General features: G+C 43.6%; 1 protein-coding gene across 1 annotated transcript in view; it reads left to right on the plus strand.

The window, feature by feature from the left end:
• The window catches only part of LOC137518507 (polycystin-1-like protein 1), a 330,792-nt gene that overhangs the window by 108,160 nt on the left and 201,943 nt on the right, over window positions 1-20,689 (plus strand). Inside the window, exon 8 of the mRNA XM_068236461.1 lies at window positions 8,980-9,084. Within this exon, the coding sequence (XP_068092562.1) occupies window positions 8,980-9,084 (105 nt within the window). The remainder of the gene's footprint in view (window positions 1-8,979; window positions 9,085-20,689) is intronic.

Below are 20,689 nucleotides of genomic sequence, written 5' to 3' on the forward strand. Positions count from 1 at the left end.
CCTCCTCCTCTCTCTCTCTCTCTCTCTCTCTCTCTCTAGAGATCTGTAGTATTTCAAAACCATACTCACATTCATGACATGTCCAGGGATCAAACCCAGGCCAACCACATGGAAGACAGCTATGCTCACCACCATACCACCAAACACACACTAAATAGACTGCTAACCTAAATCTTACTTGTAGACAGTCATATGAGACACATGCTGGGTGCAGGGCTTTGTGATTGGACCATGGACCATGCGATAGAGTGAGGTGCAAAAATGAAATCATGCCTAGCAGAGGATGGTTTCACAATGCTAAATGCTAGGCTGGCTGTGGTGCAATTGGTTAGTGCGTCTGGCTGGTAACAGCAAGGTTACAGGTTCGATTCCATCCAGGCATGTCTTTTCCTTTTGCGTTCAACAGTTGTCCAAACACCGAGCACAAAGTTTTGCATGCGTAAAGTTTTACGCACGCAAAATACCCCATGGGGTTCAATGGCGCAGCGCGCGCACGCAAAAGGAAAAGACATGCCTGGATGGAATCAAACCTGTAACCTTGCTGTTACCAGCCAGACGCACTAACCAATTGCACCACAGCCAGCCTAGCATTTAGCTCGTCCGAGAGAGAGAGAGAAGGAGGAGGAGGGTTGGTTGGTTATTCATTTTAGGCATCTAGAGGGATAGAAACCTTTGCAAACTTTAAAATACTAAATTTCGTAATCGTAATTACGAAAATTTGCGTAATTTGCGAAAATTACGAAATTTCGATTACTGCTAAAATCGTAATTGTAGTAATTTCGCGAAATTTCGGAAATTCGTAATTAGGTCATTACGCTCATCCCTGATCACCACCTTTAAAGAAAACCTGAGGCGGGGTTCTATGACTGCAATCCACATACAGATTGCTGATGTACCTGCCTCTCTCCTTCAGATGCTGGAACTGGCATGTAGCTGCGTGTGGAATTAGAGATCGGACCTCTAAGGTGACAATGCTCTCCCCTCATGCTGCGACCCCTCCTGCCGCACAAAATGTCACCGGATTTTCGCAGGGGGTCCAGTGATTTCAAGTTACACCCCTGGGGAGAATTCAAACCAAAGTTCTCCTCTAATAGACTCCATTAGGGTTCACAGCAATGGTTTAAAGGACCACTGTCGCAAAAATCTTACATTTTAAAATACATGAAAAAACCCATACAAATAAGAAGCATGTTTCTTCCAGAGTAAAATGAGCCATACATTGCTTTTCTCCTATGTTGCTGTCTCTTAAAGTAGGTAGTAGAAATCTGACGTTACTGACAGGTTTTGGGCTAGTTCATCTCCCCATAGGGGATTCTCAGCATGGCCTTTATTCTTTATAAAGACACTCCTTTAAAAAGATTTATAAAAGATGCTGGCCAGCCTCCGTGCTTGCTACACACCAGTGGCGTACAGTAGCTATGGAGCTATGCCCCCCCCCCCCCCCCCCAAGCACTCTATACGTAACAATTGATATGGCGCAACAAAACCTGCCAAGGTCATCTACTGTATTACAGTTGCAAGAAGGGAATGGGGAACAGTTTGTTAATGATTACTACTATTCATAGCATCTATAGAGGTGATTATTACCACCACAGGACCAATAAACAGCTTATACTTTGGTTTAGGAAGGGCCCCATGGGGCCCTCTGGTCTAAGGGCCCCAATGCGGTCATTACCTCTGCAACCCCTATTGCTACACCACTGCTACACACTTTTTTTGGCAGTTGGACGGAGCAACTGCCATTCACTAAGTGCTTTTGAAAATAAAGATAACCCTGAGAATCCCCCAAGAGGAGATGGGCTATTCCAAAACCTGTTAGTTCTGTCAGATTTCTACTACTTACTGTAAGTAAAAGAAACCTAGGAGAAAAGTAATTTATTGTTCATTTTACTTTGAAAGAATCGTACTTCTTATCTGTATAGGTTTACATATATTTTAAATTTTAAGATTTTCGTGACAGTGGTCCTTTAACCGCTTGCCGACCGCCTAACGCCGATTGGCGTAAAGTCCTTGGGGCTCGCAGTGCAGGAGATCGCGCGCAGGGTGCGTGCGCATCTCCTGTTCGGGGGGTGGAGCTCCGCCCCTCCTTCAGTCTCCGAGCGGCAACTGTTAGACGGCGGAATCGCCGTCTAAATACATTGTACATCGCTTCGATCAGCAGCAGCGCTGTACTGGGGACAGCCGTGTGACACGGCTGTCCCCCTGGGACACTGGAGAGCGATCGGCTCTCCTAGGCAGAAGCCATGATTGGCCGGCTGTGGGGAGGGAGGGAGGGAGGGAAAGGATTTAAAGAAGAAGCTGTTTTTTTAACAAAAACAATAACAAAAATATTTATGTAAAAAAAAATAAACACAGAGGGGGCGATCAGACCCCACCAACAGAGAGCTCTAATGGTGGGGTGAAAAGAGGGGGGAAATCACTTGTGTGCTGTGTTGTGCGGTCCTGCAGCTTGGCCTTAAAGCTGCAGTGGCCTATTTCACTAAAAATGGCCTGGTCACTAGGGGGGTTTAGCACTGCGGTCCTCAAGAGGCTAAGTTTACAAACTATTCAAAATGTTTGCTGTCCACCTGGTGAACTGCACACTGAGACGATCAGCCCTCACTAATCACCACTTTATGTAGTGGCTGCCTATGTGAACATAGGCACTGAGGATTATACCAGTGATGACAATAATGATTATAGGCTATGAGAACCTTCAGCGTGTAAAGACAGTAGTAGCTATTAGGGTGACTTGTTTGAACTGCAGCTGCATGCAAAGTAGGAAGTGAACACTAAGCCACCGGATGAACATTTGGGAGGGCTAGCACAGACAGCTTGTGACAGGCAACAAACCTTTAGAAAGAGAGACCTGTATCTGTTGTGTATACCTCTGTAGCAGTGGTCCTCAAACTAAGGCCCGTGAGCCGAATGTGGCCCCCCACACACAAAATGTATTAAAGATGCGGTCAGCTACATTTTTAAATATTGATGGTCCGCATATAGAATGAAGCCAGAAAGCAGTAATTCGCTGGTTTCCAATTAAATTCCACATCAGGTGACACTAATGCCCAATTGGACTGAAGGTTGTCACCTTAGTATGCATCACTGTCTGGCCCGCAAGGACTTCTATGTATACTCCGCTCCCCAGCAGTCTGAAGTATGTTGACCCGGCCCTCGACCCAAAACGTTTGGGGATTCTTGCTCTATAGTCTGGGCCTTCTTAACTATGAAAGCAGATGATAAGTTTGAGGCATTTTGCACCATGTGCAAGCAAAAACTTGATGACAGACTGGCTCTCATTTGGGAACAACTATATTAATAACACATATGAATAACCTTGACAAGGTGCAGTGGAAACATTACAAAACAACTGGACAACAAGGTAGCCAATCCTAAACTTCTACTGTTCATCTTCTTCCAGCTTCCCCCATCCACAGTGACGAACCTCACCACCCCAAAGCCATCATAGAACCCTTTCAAGCGTCATATGATTTTCATGTTGTCACGAGAAGTCAGTCCTCAGACAGTGAGAAAATTGCAGATTCTCCCAGAAGTAGTTGTAGCATCAGAATATCTATCTTACCTGCAGTATGTACCAGCTATTCCTTTACCTCCAGAAGCTCTCAGTCATTGCAGTCCTCCCTCCCAGATTTGAGCAAAAAGGTGCTCTGTCTCCTAGCCTCTCAGTTAAATGTGTGTGTAGTCAATCTGCTGGCATTGCAGTTGTTACCATACAGACATGTAGACACAGCATTTTTTGAGAGACTACACGTTTCTTAAATCCCCTTTCTTAAATGGAAGGGATGCTTGGACTGGCAGCTGCTGAGATTTGGCTTGATGGATAGGTTAATTGCTGCGTGAGGTAGAGGCCTGATAGAAAGGCTGATGGTTCCAGGAGCTGGAGATGTGCTAGATAGCTGTTGGGGGTGCGTGCGTCCACTGGGCTGCTGACTACTTGGTTTTAAGGTTGAAAGACATAGCATATTTTTAATATTTACCTTTTGAAATTCATAAATTACATTTACTGTCCGCTTTATTAGGTACACCTTGCTAGATTCAACAAGGTGAGCAAAACAGAAATCTTGGTCCTTATTGGCTTGATAGCATTGGTGCTTCCAAAAGAAGCTCAATTTAAATGAGATCTGGTGACTGTGGAAGCCATTGGCTTACACAATGAACTCATTGTTATGTTTAAGAAACCAGTACGAGCTGATGTGAGCTCTGACTGTGGCATGATACATTATCCTGCTGTAAGGAGCTGTCAGAAGACATGTACAGTGAGGTTATAAAGGGATGGACATAGTCAAAACAATACTCAGGAAGGATTTGGCATTTAACTGATGTTCAGTTGGTTCTAAGGGTCCCCTCCCAAAGTGTGCCAATAAAATGTCCCTTACACCAGAATGAGCAGCCTGAACTTTTGACACAATGCAGGATGGATCTATGATTTCATATTGTCCATTCCAAATTCTGTCCCTACCATATGAATGCTCCAACTGACATCTAGACTTAACAAACTAGGCAGCATTCTTCTAATCTTGTATTATCTATTTTGGTAAGCTTTTGCCAATTATAGCTTCAGTTTCCTGTTTTCAGCTGACAGAAGTTGCGCCCGTCGTAGTCTCCGGCTACAGTAACCCATATGTATCAAGGGTTCCACATGTTGTGTATAGGGGTGAGCTTGAATTTTTGCAAAAGTAATTTTCACTTTGAAATGTGAATTTTCACCTGACTCGCAAAACTGTAACGAATTATTGCAAAATATACATTAAAGTCTAGTTCACATTGCTCAGTTGCATAGTAGAATAGTTCTGCATGTCAACTCACTGCCCATGCAATTCTATGGGCCTGCTCACATTATTGCATTGTAACTGATCACGTTACTCTATTCTCGCTGCTTGCAGGATTTGTATTAACCTCCCTGGTATTCAGTTTCTGCTGGATTTCTGTGCAAAAAGTGATCCAATTAATTTTCATAACCCTCTTTTCTGTAACTTACCAAAATGTGTCAAGCAACAGTCTATTATACATTTTGAGAATAATATATGCTTGAAACACAAAATCAAATCAAAACTAAAATGACTCCCAAAAATCTCTGATGATTTACATTTCTGAGCTGTGACTGCTCAGCCTGCACTGCATGTAAAGGTAGCCATACATCTAGCGATGATAGACAGAATCGACCAAGAGACAAATATTTCCCTGATTGAATTTGATTAGCGAGAGATCTGCCGTCTGCCTATACACCGAAGCCTGATTCCCGATCAATTTCAGCATGAAATCTCTTGAGGATCGTTTGTGTCCATCTTCTCACTGCTGCCCCCTAGTGTATAAATGTACCTCTGCGTGTGCATTTATACATTATCTGTCCTGTGTCGCCCAGCGTGCGGTGCTCATCCGCCTGCGGAATTCCCCGCGAAGTTATTGTATTGAACTCAATACAAAATAAATAATTTGCTGCCAGATGTTGATGAAGCTGTGTGACCCTAGCGTCATCTACACCAATCACCGCGGAACATGTCACTATAGGAGAGTACACAGCGAGAGATCAGCACCCTAATGGTAAGTATATGTGTCCGCAGTATAGGTTGCCAGCTATAGGCACCCCAGATTAGGTAGACAGCTATAGGTGCCCCAGTATAGATTAACCAGGTATATGTGCCCCAGTATAGGTTAGCCAGCTCTAGGTGCCCCAGTAAAGGTTATCCAGCTATAGGTGCCCCAGTATAGTTAGCCAGCTATAGGTGCCTCAGTAGAGAAAGCCAGCTATAGGTGCCCCAGTATAGTTAGCAAGGTGACCTAGTATAGTTTGCCAGCTATTGGTGCCCCAGTATAGTTAGCCAGCTTTAGGTTCCTCAGTACAGGTGAACTAGCTATAGGTGCCCCATTACAGGTTAACTCCCTCTGCAGCAATAGCAATGGATCTCTGCACTCCCTGGTCATAGTATTGACATCTTGAAAACAAAAAGCAATTGCACATTAACTTGTAGCATGTGTCTTGAAAGCGAAAATATAATGCATTGCTTCAGAACAGTAAGTAAAGCCATAATTCCTTTTCTTCCATGAAGAAAAAACATGCATCTAGTATCCTGATTTATGGCACAATTATGGCATTAATTTTAAAAAGTCATTTATGCAGCTGAGTTTGCAAAGCGTTGATTTTGAACACTTTGGCATTGGCCAATCAATAGCATGGACTTATATGGCTTTGTGAGTGTGGCTTGTGGATGTAGCAATACAAGCTACCAAGATAAGTAACGGAGGACAACCACAATGTATTTTACATGAACAAAATTAAACGGAAGAGCCATGTAAACATCCAGCAAAGAATAATATTGCCCCAGGGGCATAACAATAGACCCTGCAAGGGATGCAGGCGCAGGGGGGCCCAGAAGCCACAGGGGGCACCGTGGTAGGAGAAGTTTCTTTTCCCTATCCTGAGAGACTGACAACTAAGACTACAACTTTCTGTTCTCTGCACAGTTGTTCTACTGACTGTATCTGCTCAGCCACTGATAAGGAATCATACAAAGTTTTGCAGACAAAGATTTGTAGACAGTCCCTATTCGGTTAAGGAAAGGTGGGGGAGAAAGGCTGCGCATCCCTAAACACATGCTGCAATTGAATGGTTAATCGCACAGGCATACCCCGCCTCTGCCAGACTGAAAAATGCATGCCCTGCATCCAAGACAAGTGCTAACATTTATTAAACTAGGAGGTACTTCAGCTTCCAATATGGTTTGCTTGCAAAGTATATTATACTAGACACTTGCGCCACGGTGAGGCAGACCTCCGGGCAAGTGACCTAACCTAAATTTTAAACCTCGGGAGCAGCTAAGCAGAAAAAAATGTGTAACTTACATTTCGTATAACAGCGAGGAGAACGCCAGCGCATACCACTAAGGCTGCATCTGAAATGACCACCAGCTCAGTGTGTAGCACCTATATAGACTTTCTACACACTTCGCATTCAATTCAGATGCAAATCATATGCAAATCTGCTACTACTTATCATGCAAACAGGAAACTCAGGAGGAGGGGCTGAGAGCAGCTAACCTGACAGTTACATAGTTACAAAGTTAAGGAAAGGTGGGGGGAAAAGGCTGCGCATCCCTAAACACATGCTGCAATTGAATGGTTAATCGCACAGGCATGATAAGTAGTAGCAGATTTGCATATGATTTGCATCTGAATTGAATGCGAAGTGTGTAGAAAGTCTATATAGGTGCTACACACTGAGCTGGTGGTCATTTCAGATGCAGCCTTAGTGGTATGCGCTGGAGTTCTCCTCGCTGTTATACCAAATGTAAGTTACACATTTTTTTCTGCTTAGCTGCTCCCGAGGTTTTAAATTTAGGTTAGGTCACTTGCCCGGAGGTCTGCCTCACCGTGGCGCAAGTGTCTAGTATAATATACTTTGCATGCAAACCATATTGGAAGCTAAAGTACCTCCTAGTTTAATAAATGTTAGCACTTGTCTTGGATGCAGGGCATGCATTTTTCAGTCTGGCAGAGGCGGTGTATGCCTGTGCGATTAACCATTCAATTGCAGCATGTGTTTAGGGATGCGCAGCCTTCCCCCCCCACCTTTCCTTAACTTTGTAACTATGTAACTGTCAGGTTAGCTGCTCCCAGCCCCTCCTCCTGAGTTTCCTGTTTGCATGATAAGTAGTAGCAGATTTGCATATGATTTGCATCTGAATTGAATGCGAAGTGTGTAGAAAGTCTATATAGGTGCTACACACTGAGCTGGTGGTCATTTCAGATGCAGCCTTAGTGGTATGCGCTGGCGTTCTCCTCGCAGAGTCCCTATTCAGTGTTCAGCAGAGTGCACAGTGCCCTGCCCCCAGCCTCTTTACCCCTCCCCAAGCGCTGTGTACTGTAGTGATGCTGGAGGAGTCTGCAGAGCCAGTTCTGTTTCATCAGAGTAGGACAGAGTGAGTGTAATAAGCTGATGCTGGGAGCACACTCATCTATCGGTTTTCTGCATATGTTTTCTGCACACCATGTGTGTCTGTATGTGTGAAAACATGCATGTTTTATCACAGAAGTGAATGCACTTGATAGAGAAAATGCCAGCAGTGCTTCACTGCTGCCTGTTTTTATCTGCATGGGGAAAACGCATTCAAGTGTGCTCTAGCCAATTGAATAACATTGGTTCTCAGTTTACCTGTGCAGAAAGCATGGTGGGAGGGGGAGGGGGTCCCCATCCAAAGTTTTGCAGGGGGCCCCAGTGATTTCTAGTTACGCCTCTGTATTGTTCTATTTAAATAAGCAAATGCAGATCATAATTTCCCAAAAAAGCAGACCATAATGTAATGTAAGACAGTTGGTGACGCCATGCAAATACCTCTTTTTTGCCTTTGTAATCTAAGGCTGCATCCAGAACTGCGCTGTATAGCACACTTTTAGCCAATATACAAAACCCTAGTGGTTCTCCATAAATTAAATTGTTATGTTGCTACTCTCACAAACCCAACTCACAGAATCACACAAATTCACAATTTGCACTGATAAAAATCAAAATATCACTAGGCAACCATGCTATGTTCATCAAAGGTATTATATTATATAACCTTTCCCACTGCCCTTCAACGATTTATGGTGCCTTGCCAAACCTTGGGTCGGAACCTGCTCTCCATTATCATCTCCTTTGGTTGAATGCTGATAGGAGCATACATCTGCATGCTTTGAGCTGGGCTGAGCAACATAATTTTTGGATGTCAGCAAAATTCACAATTAACTACCGTATTTATTTTATGGACACAGTATAGGGGTGCTAGGTGCATTAGTTATTTTAAATGCAAGATTCAAAAATTATTTTAAGACTACAGAAATTGCATTCTGGATAACTGTTTGGCATACAGAGGCTTGAAGTAATGATTTTTTTTTATCATGACCACTGTACTTGAGTGATGAATTATGGTCTACTATAGAAATCAATGAAATATATGCATGTGTGAACTGTAAATGTATTTATTTTTTAAATTATGTTGACAGATGGCATTCCTTGGCATGACACTTGTATCTTTTTTCATACAACTGAATATTGTGATCCAGAAAAGCATCAAACACTACTTGCAAGACTTATGGAATTTCTTGGAGGTATGCTGTAACTAAAATTTTTAATCATTGTAGTCCTATTTGTTGCATGTTGCAAAGTTATACTAGACTACAGTGCAAAAGTGGAAGTGGAGCAATACCAATGTCAAATAGAACATCCAAAATAAAAGTACTGCTGGAGTACTAATGTTAATGGGCCTGATGTAGTAAACTCTGATAAAGTTGGCACGCTATAGTGACCTGTGGCTACAACCATTAAATACTATGTAGTAGCCCAGGGTTAAAGTTAGACATTTGGTGGAGGGTTAAGATAAGGCACCTACCAGGGGGGCTTAGACGGTGGGGTTAGGTGGTGAGGTTAGGCACATAAGGTAAGGTTAAGGTGAGGCTCCACTCAGCGCCCAATTGATGTGGTAGTGCCACAATACGTACTCTATTTATTTGATTATACCCTATGTGGCCTAATGGAAAATGGAGAGCGGAGAGAATGGGGAGGGAAAGAACATGTGGGGCTTTCCATTCCTACTTCACAGCCTGCGTTGGCATTGAGAAGGGCCAATAGCCAGCTTCACTCAGGAGTTGGAATAGGAGGATGGAGATGAGGAAGAAACAGAGGATGTGGAAGAATATTTTAGAGATGCACATCAATTCTGCAGCCATACCCCAGGCATTGTGTGGGCAAGGGACAAACTGGAGCTGCTGCTGCTGCTTGAAGAGGAGGATTTGAAGAATATTTTTACTTAAGGACTCCTGAGTAGGGTGAGCCCAGGGGCCATCTATCTCAAATGTCAGTGCACATGTTGCGATGCTAGGTAGGCCCCATATTTACAGTATAAAAAGTGGGAGAACTATTGGCTGGCTATTATTCTGAATATAGCCAACCAATATAAATAATAAGATAAATATAGTGCTTTTATGATTACGGATGATCTAGCCCAACGTGGAGGACTGCCATTACTCCACATATAACCCTAGATTTAACTGTGACTTTCCCCTTCTTTTATGGGATGGGGCAAAGTCCAAACAATAGCCTTATTTATTTATTTACTAGCTGATGGCCCGGCGTTGCCCGGGTATGTATTTATCTGGTTTTGGCTCTGCCCACTTTTCCTAACCAATGGTTTTAACCAATTTTTCTAACCAGTCAATGACCTCGTTTGTGAGCTTTGCGGTCTTTGGCATCAATAATTTCAATTGAAATTAAACAAATCTGATTGTCTGTGGCTCCACCCCCTTTTCTGAATTTAAACCCCAGTCACCCAGTGACCAACTGTACCAGGTTTGAGGCTTGTGCCATTAACAGTGCAAGAATGGCAGCAATTAAATATTCCCCTTGAAATTCAATAGTTGAATTTTGATTGGCTTTTGTAGGCGCCACCCACTTTTCTGAATATTAATCCCAGTCACCCAGTGACCAACTGTGCAAAGTTTGATAACCCTACTATTAACAGTGTAAGAATGGCTGCAGTTTGTCTCCGTCCACTTTTTGGTTATGGGGATAAAAAGTATCCTATATGTTATTTCAGGTAATGTACTATGTGTATGACAAATTTCATTCAAATCCGATCAGCCGTTGTTGCGTGATTTAGTAACAAACATCCAAACTTTCGCATTTCTAATATTAGTGAGATTTATTTCTAAAAACAAAAGGACTTGCTCCAGTCCTAGTATTGCTTCATTAACCAGCCTGGCGGTATGGATGAGCTCAGCTCGTCCATTACCGCCGGAGGCTGCCGCTCAGGCTCTGCTGGGCCGATTTTTATCAAATAAAAAGGTGCACACGCAGCCGGCACTTTGCCAGCCGTGTGTGCTACCTGATCGCTGCCACAGCGCGGCAATCCGCCGCGTGCAGCGGCGAAAAAGGGTCCCCCCAGCCGCCCGAGCCCAGCGCAGCCGGACCAAACAGTTCCGGTCAGTGCTAAGCGCTGGATCGGAGGCGGCTGACGTCAGGACGTCGGCTGACATCCATGACGTCACTCCACTCGTCGCCATGGCGACGAGGAAAGCGAAATCGCGGCCTTTCTTGTTACTTCTAATCGCCGGAGTACGCAACAGGAGCGCCCTCTAGTGGGCTTTCATGCAGCCAACTTTTAGTTGGCTGCATGCAATATTTTTTTTTTTATTAAAAAAACCGTCCAGTCGCCAACCTGGCAATCTTAACCTCCTGGGCGATACAATAATATCACCAGGGGGCGGCCGGCAGCGCAGCACTTTTTTTTTTTTTAATCATGTAGCTAGCCCAGCGCTAGCTACATGATAGTCGCTGTGCAGCGGCATCCCCCACCCCCTCCGATCGCATCCGGCGATCAGAGCAAACAGGAAATTGTTCAGAACGGGATTTCCTGTTTGGCTTCCCCCGTCGCCATGGAAACGATTGGGATGACGTCATCGACGTCGTGACGTCAGAGGGAGTCATGATCCACCCCTCAGCGCTGCCTGGCACTGATTGGCCAGGCTGCGCACGGGGTCTGGGGGGGTGGCGCGGCAAGGCGGGTAGCGGCGAATCAGCGTGGAGCGGCGGCGATCGGTATATACACGCAGCTAGCAGAGTGCTAGCTGTGTGCAACAAAAAAAATGTATGCAAATCGGCCCACCAGGGCCTGAGAAATCCTCTGCGGCGGTTTTCCCCGAGCTCAGCTCGGGATTATCGCCCAGAGGGTTAATAGAACGTTAAACTTTGACTTAGATATTTTTCTTTTTTTCTGTCTTACATGGACTCTCCTTGTATTTGTTTCTATGCTAAGGTTTACAACATTTTCTAAATAAATCAAAAACAAAAGTTTGCTTTCCTAAAACAGAAAGAATTTGCGATAATTCAGGTTGGAGTGAGCTCGAGATGTCTCCCAGGCACCACTGCTGAATATATGCAAATTAACCATTGTACCCTTAGAAGCTAAACACACCTCCAGAACCGCTGGAATGCAATGATGTGTCAGCTTGTTAATATGTACAGAGCCATAACAATCCAACATGCATACAGACTGTTTCGGATTGTTTGATCCTCATCAGTGCATGGCATGGATTAATTTGGCTCTATGGAGTAGGGCTTGTAAATCCGAGAGGCACAGACTAACCAGCAAGCTCATGGTGACCCAGAACTCATTGGGGTGTGTAAGGGACTACAATGATCCTAAAAGCCCCCTTACTAAGATGTTAAGAAAAACAAAAGTTTGCTTTCCTAAAACAGAAAGAATTTGCGATAATTCAGGTTGGAGTGAGCTCGAGATGTCTCACAGGCACCACTGCTGAATATATGCAAATTAACCATTGTACCCTTAGAAGCTAAATAAATCACACACATGAAACAAGCATGCTGCTGCTAATCCAGTCAGATTTCAGTCCAAAACACCTGATATTAATGTTTGTTCATGAACCTGATATTCATGTTATTTTGTAGCTAAAAGTATTATGCTAGGTACATACGATGCATTTTTTCTGTTGATTTTCTGTCAGATCGATTCTCCGCTCAATTTTCTGCTTGATGTTCTTATCTTTTCTTATCAATTTCCATTCACTTCTATGAGAAATCGACCAGTAAAATGATCAGAAATAATATTGGACATGACGGTCCGGAATTTATCTATCAAACCATCTATCAGCCGAAAAAACATATGGTGTGTACCTAGCATTAGAGGTAGATGATAAGCAGGACAGCCAGGCAATTTGAATTGTTAAAAAGGAAATAAATATGTCAGTGTCTATAGCAGGGGTGTCAAACTCAAACAGACGGAGGGCCGAAAGGTAAAACTTAAACCAGGTCGAGGGCCGACAGCCATATCCCCCCCCCCCCCAACCAACCATTTGGAATGATCGCACAACACCCCACAATTTGCACCGCATGTTATAGCTGCAGTGCAACAACAACAAAAAAGAAAATTCTGTTTAGGTTAACCAGGCATAGTTGCCCCTTGTAAAGGTTAGCCAGGTATGTGCCACCAGTATAGGTATCCAGGCATAGGAGCCCCAGAATAGGTAGCTAGGCATAGCCGGTGCCTCAGTATAGGTAGCCAGGCTTAGCAGGTGCCCCACTATAGGTAGCCAAGTATAGGTAAGTGCCTCAGTATAGGTAGCCAGGCAATAGGTAGGTGTGCCAGTATAGGTAGCCTGGCAATAGGTAGGTGTCACAGTACAGGTGGATAGGCATAGGTAGGTGCTTCAGTATAGGTAGCCAGGCAATAGGTAGCTGTGCCAGTATAAGTAGCCAGGCAATAGGTAGGTGTGCCAGTAAAGGTAGCCAGGCAATAGTTAGATGTTTCAGTATAGGTAGCCAGGCAAGTAGGTGTGCCAGTATATTAGGTAGCCAGGCAATTGGTAGGTTCCCCAGTATAGGTAGCTAAGCATAGGTAGGTGCCTCAGTATAGATAGCCAGGCAATAGGTAGGTGCCCTAGTATAGGTAGCTAGGCATAGGTAGGTGCCTCAGCATAGGTAGCCAGGCAATAGGTAGGTGTGCCAATATAGGTGGCCAGGCAATAGGTAGGAGTCCCAGTATAGGTAGCCAGGCTATAGGTAGATGCCTCAGTATAGGTAGACAGGCAATAGGTAGGCATAGGAGGGCATAGGCATCGGGGGGGGGATGTGTGCAGAGGCATACGTTACCTTGTCCTGGGCTGCCGATCGCTCCTTCCCTCCGCTCCTTCACTTCTTCCATTCGTTTGCTGTAGTCCTGCAGCCGGCCAATCACCATGTGGTTTCAGTCTCCGCATGGTGATTGGCTGGCTGCCGGACTACAGCAAACAAATGGAAGAAGTGAAGGAGCGTAGGGAAGGAGCGATCGCCGGCCCAGGACAAGGTAACGTATGCCTATTACACACATCCTCCACCTATGCCCTCCAGTGTTCTGCTGCCTCTCTCCCCCAACCCCCGCTGCCTATACTAGCAGCCCCCTGCATGTTTTTCATGGTGCACCGCTCTGCAATAAATGTATCATAAAACAAAATTTACCGTTTTATTGTATTTACATTAAAACGGCAAATAGCATTTTATGATACATTTATCGGCAGAAAGGTGTGCCATTTTTCTCCCTGTGCCATTTTCAGATGGACCCTGTTCCAGGGGAACAGTGTCATTACTCATTACAGAAGATAAATGTTGGAGTTTTGGAACGCTGGTCAAAGGTTACATTCCTGTCTGGTAGACCTGCCCCATAGTACAAATTTTGGGCTGAGATTCAAGCTTTTCTCTGGCTTAGATACAATGTTTATTTTATAATATTAATTTGATTAATTCTCAGCTCTTTTTGAAATAAGCCCAGTTACCAGTGGCGTAGCTAAGCAGCTATGGGCCCCAGTGCAAGTTTTGGATGGGGCCCCCCCAAGCACTCTATACATATCAATTGATATGGCGCACCAAAACCTGCCAAGGACAACCACAGTGTCAGAGGTCCAAGAAGGGGATGGGTAACAGCTTGTTAATGTTTACTACCATTCAAAACACCTTTAGTAGTAATTATTACAAGCACAGGACCAATAAAGAGCTAATACAGCGGTTGAGAGAGGGCCCTATGGGGCCCCTCTGGCCCAAGGGCCCCGATGCGGTTGCTACCTCTGCAACTCCTATTGCTATGCCACTGGCTGGTTACACATTGTAAATTAGAAGATAGACTTACTGTATTACAATTGCATCCTCAATTGGGAAAAAAATGATAGCTGAACTCTGGAAAAACAAAAAGATTTTGGAATGGATAGCTGAAATATCTGCCTACGTAGAATGTGAAAAATACTCCAGTACTAACAATGTGATTGAACATGGTGATATCAATCTATATGAGTTTTGGGTTACAAATTTAGACAGACAGCAACCAATAATTGACTGAGTTCAGATAGTGGAGGGACTTTTTTGACTATTGTCTTTTTTTCTCTTTTCCCTCTTCTGATTTCCCATTTTCCCCGTTTGTTGTCACCCACTTCCTTTTCCCTTTTTCTTTTAACGGCCCATGCTGCAAATTTGCCTTAGACTAAGAGTGAGCTGATGAATGAGCAGGCTAAAAATTGATGGTTTAGATGCCTGTAAAAAAAAAAAGAAAAGAAAAATAGATTGATTGATTAGGTCCATAACCAGGGCCGGACTTACCATAAGGCACGTGCCTAGTGCCTACAGGCGCCTGATGATGGAAAGGCGGCTCATTCCCCTCCCCGAGCACCTCTCTATTTCACTAAGCAGAGTCCTATTGAAATTGTAAATGAGAGGTTACTCATCCTGGTCTCTGCATTCCACTGACCAGATCTCCCTTCAGTCAGGGGCACCTCTAGCTACTTGATACTGAGGTTCCTCTAGCTACTTAATATTAAGGGTACGTCTGGTTACCTAATACTAAGGGGCACCTGTAGCTACCTATGATGATGGGCAATCGAAATAAGGAAGAAGTGACAGCTGGGCACACTTGCGGTGCGGTTTGGCGGGGTTTGTAGGTTCATGGAGCGCAAAGTCTAAGGCGCCAGGACATCTGTGCCTATAGGCTTCTGTGAGGTATATCCGGGCCTGTCCATAACACTGTCTTCAGTAGTCATTGGTGATGTTCCATGGCCCAGACTACCCTCCTTTTTTACTGTCGACTTCTTAGGAATGGCTTTCTTGCTGCAATTCAATTTGTCAACACCTGCTTCTCAAAGTCTTTTTAAAGTTAAAACTGAGACTTGCTTGCTACAACTATTAAGCTGCACTTGAAACTGTGGTTCCATGAGCTATCTATCATGCAAGCTGTTGACTCTCAGAAACGTATCTTCTGATGCTGTTTTGCTCTGTCAGATCTTTTCCTTTCAGAAGTTCCCATAGTTTCTGAGTGCCTTTTGATGGTGAAGGAGACTGTACTCACTGACTCTCTGGAATTGTTTTAAAAATTCTCTGTAGAAAATATCTATACTTTTGTTATGATAGTCTGTCTTTCTGCAATTTTCTCACCGTTTTTATAGCAATGCACTTATTTCTGCGGTGCTATACTATTCAAAATATGCTTATAAGGGTATGTTACCACGGTGTGTTCAAACACAGACAGGCAGATAGAAGAGGTTGTAGGTATTTAGGAAAATTTGGGACACCTGTAGAAATTGGTAGTAACAACTTTTAAAGAAAACCTGAACTGAAAATTAAAATCAAAATAAGCATACACAAGTCATACTCACCTCCCATGTAGTCTACTCCTCAGTGTCTTTCTCCTGTCCCGTGTCCTGTTTGTTCACTGTGATCAAGAGAATTCTCCGTCCTTCATTTTGAAAATGGCCATTACCCATAACAGCTTTCTGCTCAGCACACAGTTAAACTGTAACATCACCCACTTGAGCCATAGGGAAACCTGGACACATCAGTTCTCCTCTCAGCTGTAACTGACAGCAACTGATCTATAACTGAGAGTAACTGATATATTTCAATTCTTACAAAATATTGTCAGAACTGGAAGGTATTATTGTCAGAAGAAAATGGTGAGCTTCTGAGAGGAACTGATGGAAAGGTAACTATGTAATGTTCATTTGAAGTTACCTCATGTGTTTATTTTAAATATTTTTACTCAGTACAGGTTCTCTTTAAGGTTTGATAAACCTCTATTGCTGTAGAACAGTTTTAAGTTGTTAATTTATTTCTTGTTTTGTAACATTCTGAAATGTAATTTTTTTAAGTTTGGGGTAGCATATATTATTTGTAAGCCCTGGCAGTCCACCACTTACCTTGTACTTGCTTCAATTTAAATAAATAATTGGAAAAGGTTCTAAAACTTTCAATTGGTAATGGGTGTGTATGTGTAAATATGTATGTATTTGTATGTATGTGTGTGTATATATATATATATATATATAATATATATATATATGTATATATATATGTATATATATATATATATATATATATATATATATATATATATATATATATATATATATATATATATATATATATATATATAATTATTATACACGCACACACACACAACACCTCTTGGCATGGTTGGCATGGACTCAACAAGATGCGGATATCATTGCTGGCCCATGCTGGACTGGGCTAGCCATGGAAGCAGGTTAAACTCTGACTGATGTTCATCAAACCAATTTGAGACTGATCAAGATGGTGGCAAGGACCCACAAAAGGCATATTTTCCCATTTTTCTGTTTCTTGATGGTCTCTTGCTGCTAAAGCCCATCCTTTGCTAAGTCCATCTTGTTGTGCGTTGGGATATGCTTTGTGATGCACCTGCATTGAATTCATCTGCGATTTGTTGTGTTGTTGACCTTCGGTTGTTGTAAACTATGCATGCTAATCGCCTTTCACTTTTCTTTCACCAGCCTTTTTTAGCCAGAATAATCCTTATCGCTTGAAGTTTTGTCTTTTTTAACTGCAAATCTCTAAACACTTGAGATACTCTTGGGTGAGAAATTCTTAAAAGAGTTGTTGTTCTTTCAGAGATGCTAGCTCCAGCTCTTCTTGCACTGACAGTGTTTGGCAGAGGAGGTGCTGGATGGGATGGAGTGTATATTTCAAGATTCCGGTACTTAAAGAGACTCTGAAGCCTCTCAAAATTCATCTTTTTATTTAACAATCCCTTTCTACACCACCACCCCATCTAAAACGCCACTATCCCGTGGCAGAACGCTGTGTTTAACCCCCCCCCCCCTCAAACACCGGGGCAAAGATCCACAACTTTCCTGGTAGTGGATTTTGCTGCCCGGGGAGGAAGAACTTTGAGCTGTAGCTCTGTCTCCATTCGCGTCAATCCACGTGTATCTCTGCCTCTCCCCTGCCCCTCTCAGTGAAAGAAGACTGAGAGGGGCTGGGGGGAGGTGGCGATCAGCGCCGATTGACAGGAGTAGAGGCAGAGCTACAGCCCAAAGCTCTACCTCTACTAGGAAGCGCTCCCCCAACATTGCCCCGGGGATTTGGGCGGCTTAAACACAGTGTTCTGTCGCGGGATAGTGGCGTTTTAGATGGGGTGATAGTGTAGAAGGGGTTTGTTAAATAAAAAGATGAATTTTAAGAGGCTTCAGACTCTCTAAGTTGTTTTCTTGGAGCTTCCAGGAAAAAGCAAGAGACAAATGCCAGCCATCAAGAAGCCCTTGCAGCACACAGCTTGCACTCCAAAGGCTTGATTCACAAAGCGGTGCTAACAGTTAGCACCCTGGTGAAAAGCTCCTTATCACGCTTAAACTCAGTTTAGGCGTGATAAGTTTAGGCGTGATAAGTTTAGGCATGATAAGTTTAGGCATGATAAGTTTAGGCGTGATAAGTTTAGGCGTGATAAGTTTAAGCACCAACTGGGTTAGCACCGCAGAGCACAGCTGATCAAAAGTTTTGTGCTAGCAAAGTCTGGTGCACTTCGCATAGAGTTTAATGGCGCTGCTTTGCATGCGGGACTTTGCGTACAATCTAAACTTATCTCAACGTATCACGCCTAAACCTATCACACCTAAACTTATCACGCCTAAACTGGCTTTTCACCAGCGTGGTGCAATGGTTATCACGCCTAAAGTCTTTTACTGGGTTAGCACCGCTTTGTGAATCAAGCCCCAAGAGTCAAATGTCAGACAGCACAGGAGGCGCATCAGTAGACAGTCTGTTTAATCAGTGCCCAGATCAGTGCATTGTCTGAAGCGGGTGAGTGAGACAGATGTAACCAAGCAGAAGCAGAGGCTACTTAGAGGGATCAGCAAACTTTATGCTGAAGCAACTGCTGCACTGGCTGAAGCTGCCAATAGAGATAGGCAAACTCTGAAAGAGGTTTTGCTGCAGCTTTCTTGAAGGCACAAGTAAAGTCTGTCAAGTGCTACTGGGCATGTTGAAATAGTCATTCTTACAAAATATAACATCACATGATTATGTGGAGGCGTTCCTCCATACCTTTGAGCGCACGGACCTCAGAGAGAACTCAAAGAACAGTGGGCAGCCTTGGTTTCTCCATTCTTAACAGGTGAATCACAAAAAGTGTATTTCGACTTGCCTCCACAAGATGCTCAGTATTATGAAAAACTGAAGTTATAAATCTGGTCGTTTGGGTGTTACATTGGCGGTGCGGGCCCAACGAGTTTATCACTGGGCGTATGAAGCAGAGAAATCTCAACAATCTCAAATGCATGATCTGTGTCATTTGGCCTGGAAGTGTCAGAGACTCTCACAGCATCACAAATTTTGGAACAAGTCACTTTGGACCCTTTCTTGACAGCTTTGCCACATACAGTGGGATGTAAAAGTTTGGGCAACCTTGTTAATCGTCATGATTTTCCTGTATACATCGTTGGTTGTTACGATAAAAAATGTCAGTTAAATATATCATATAGGAGACACACACAGTGATATTTCAGAAGTGAAATTAAGTTTATTGGATTTACAGAAAGGATTTCTGTGCAAAAAGTGATAAAATACATTTTTTTGAAACTTTTTTTTTTCCTGTAATTTGCCAAAATGTGTCAAGCAAGGGTCTAGTATACAGTGCAGGAGAGTATTGATGTGTATGCACTTTTATACTGTTCACAGCATGTTTTTTTTTGGACGGAGAATCTGTCCATACAGCTAGGAAGGTTAAACAAAATTAGGGCACCACAAAAAAGAAATGAAATCAATATTTAGTAGATTCTTTTTTTGCAGAAATTACAGCCTCTAAATGCTTCCTGTAGGTTCCAGTGAGAGTCTGGATTCTAGTTGAAGGTATTTTGGACCATTCCTCTTTACAAAACATCTCTAGTTCATTCAGGTTTGATGGCTTCCGAGTATGGACAGCTCTCTTTAAAGGAATACTGTAGGGGGGTCAGGGGAAAATGAGTTGAACTTACCCGGGGCTTCTAATGGTCCCCGGCAGACATCCTGTGCCCGCACAGCCACTCACCGATGCTCTGGCCCCGCCTCCGGTTTACTTCTGGAATTTAAGACTTTAAAGTCTGAAAACCACTGCGCTTGCATTGCCGTCTGAAATTCCAGAAGTGAACCGGAGGCGGGGCCAGAGCATCGGTGAGTGGCTGCGCGGGCACAGGATGTCTGCCGGGGACCATTAGAAGCCCCGGGTAAGTTCAACTCATTTTCCCCCGACCATCCTACAGTATTCCTTTAACTTACACCACAGATTTTCAATTAAATTTAGGTCTGGGGACTGAGATGACCATTCCAGAACGTTGTACTTGTTCCTCTGCATGAATGCCTTAGTGGATATTGAGCAGTGTTTAGGGTCATTGTCTTGTTGAAAGATCCAGCCCCGGCACAGCTTCAGCTGTGTCCCGGATTCCTGGACATTGGTCTCCAGAATCTGCTGATACTGAGTGGAATCCATGCGTCCCTCAACTTTGACAAGATTCTAAGTCCCTGCACTGGCCACACAGACCCACAGCATGATGGAACCACCACCATATTTTACTGTAGGTAGCAGGTGTTTTTCTTGGAATGCTGTGTTGTTTTTTCTCCATGCATATCACCCCTTGTTATGCCCAAATAACTTAATTTTAGTTTCATCATTCCACAGCACCTTATTCCAAAATGAAGTTGGTTTGTCCAAATGTGCTTTAGCGTACCTCAAGTGTCTCTGTTTGTGCTGTGGGTGGAGAAAATGCTTCCTCTGCATCACTCTCGCATACAGCATCTCCTTGTGTAAAGTGCGCTGAATGGTTGAACGATGCACAGTGACTCCATCTGCAGCAAGATGATGTTGTAGGTCTTTGGTGCTGGTCTGTGGGTTGAATC

Source organism: Hyperolius riggenbachi, chromosome 5 (assembly GCF_040937935.1).
Source record: "Hyperolius riggenbachi isolate aHypRig1 chromosome 5, aHypRig1.pri, whole genome shotgun sequence".
Lineage (NCBI taxonomy): Eukaryota > Metazoa > Chordata > Amphibia > Anura > Hyperoliidae > Hyperolius > Hyperolius riggenbachi.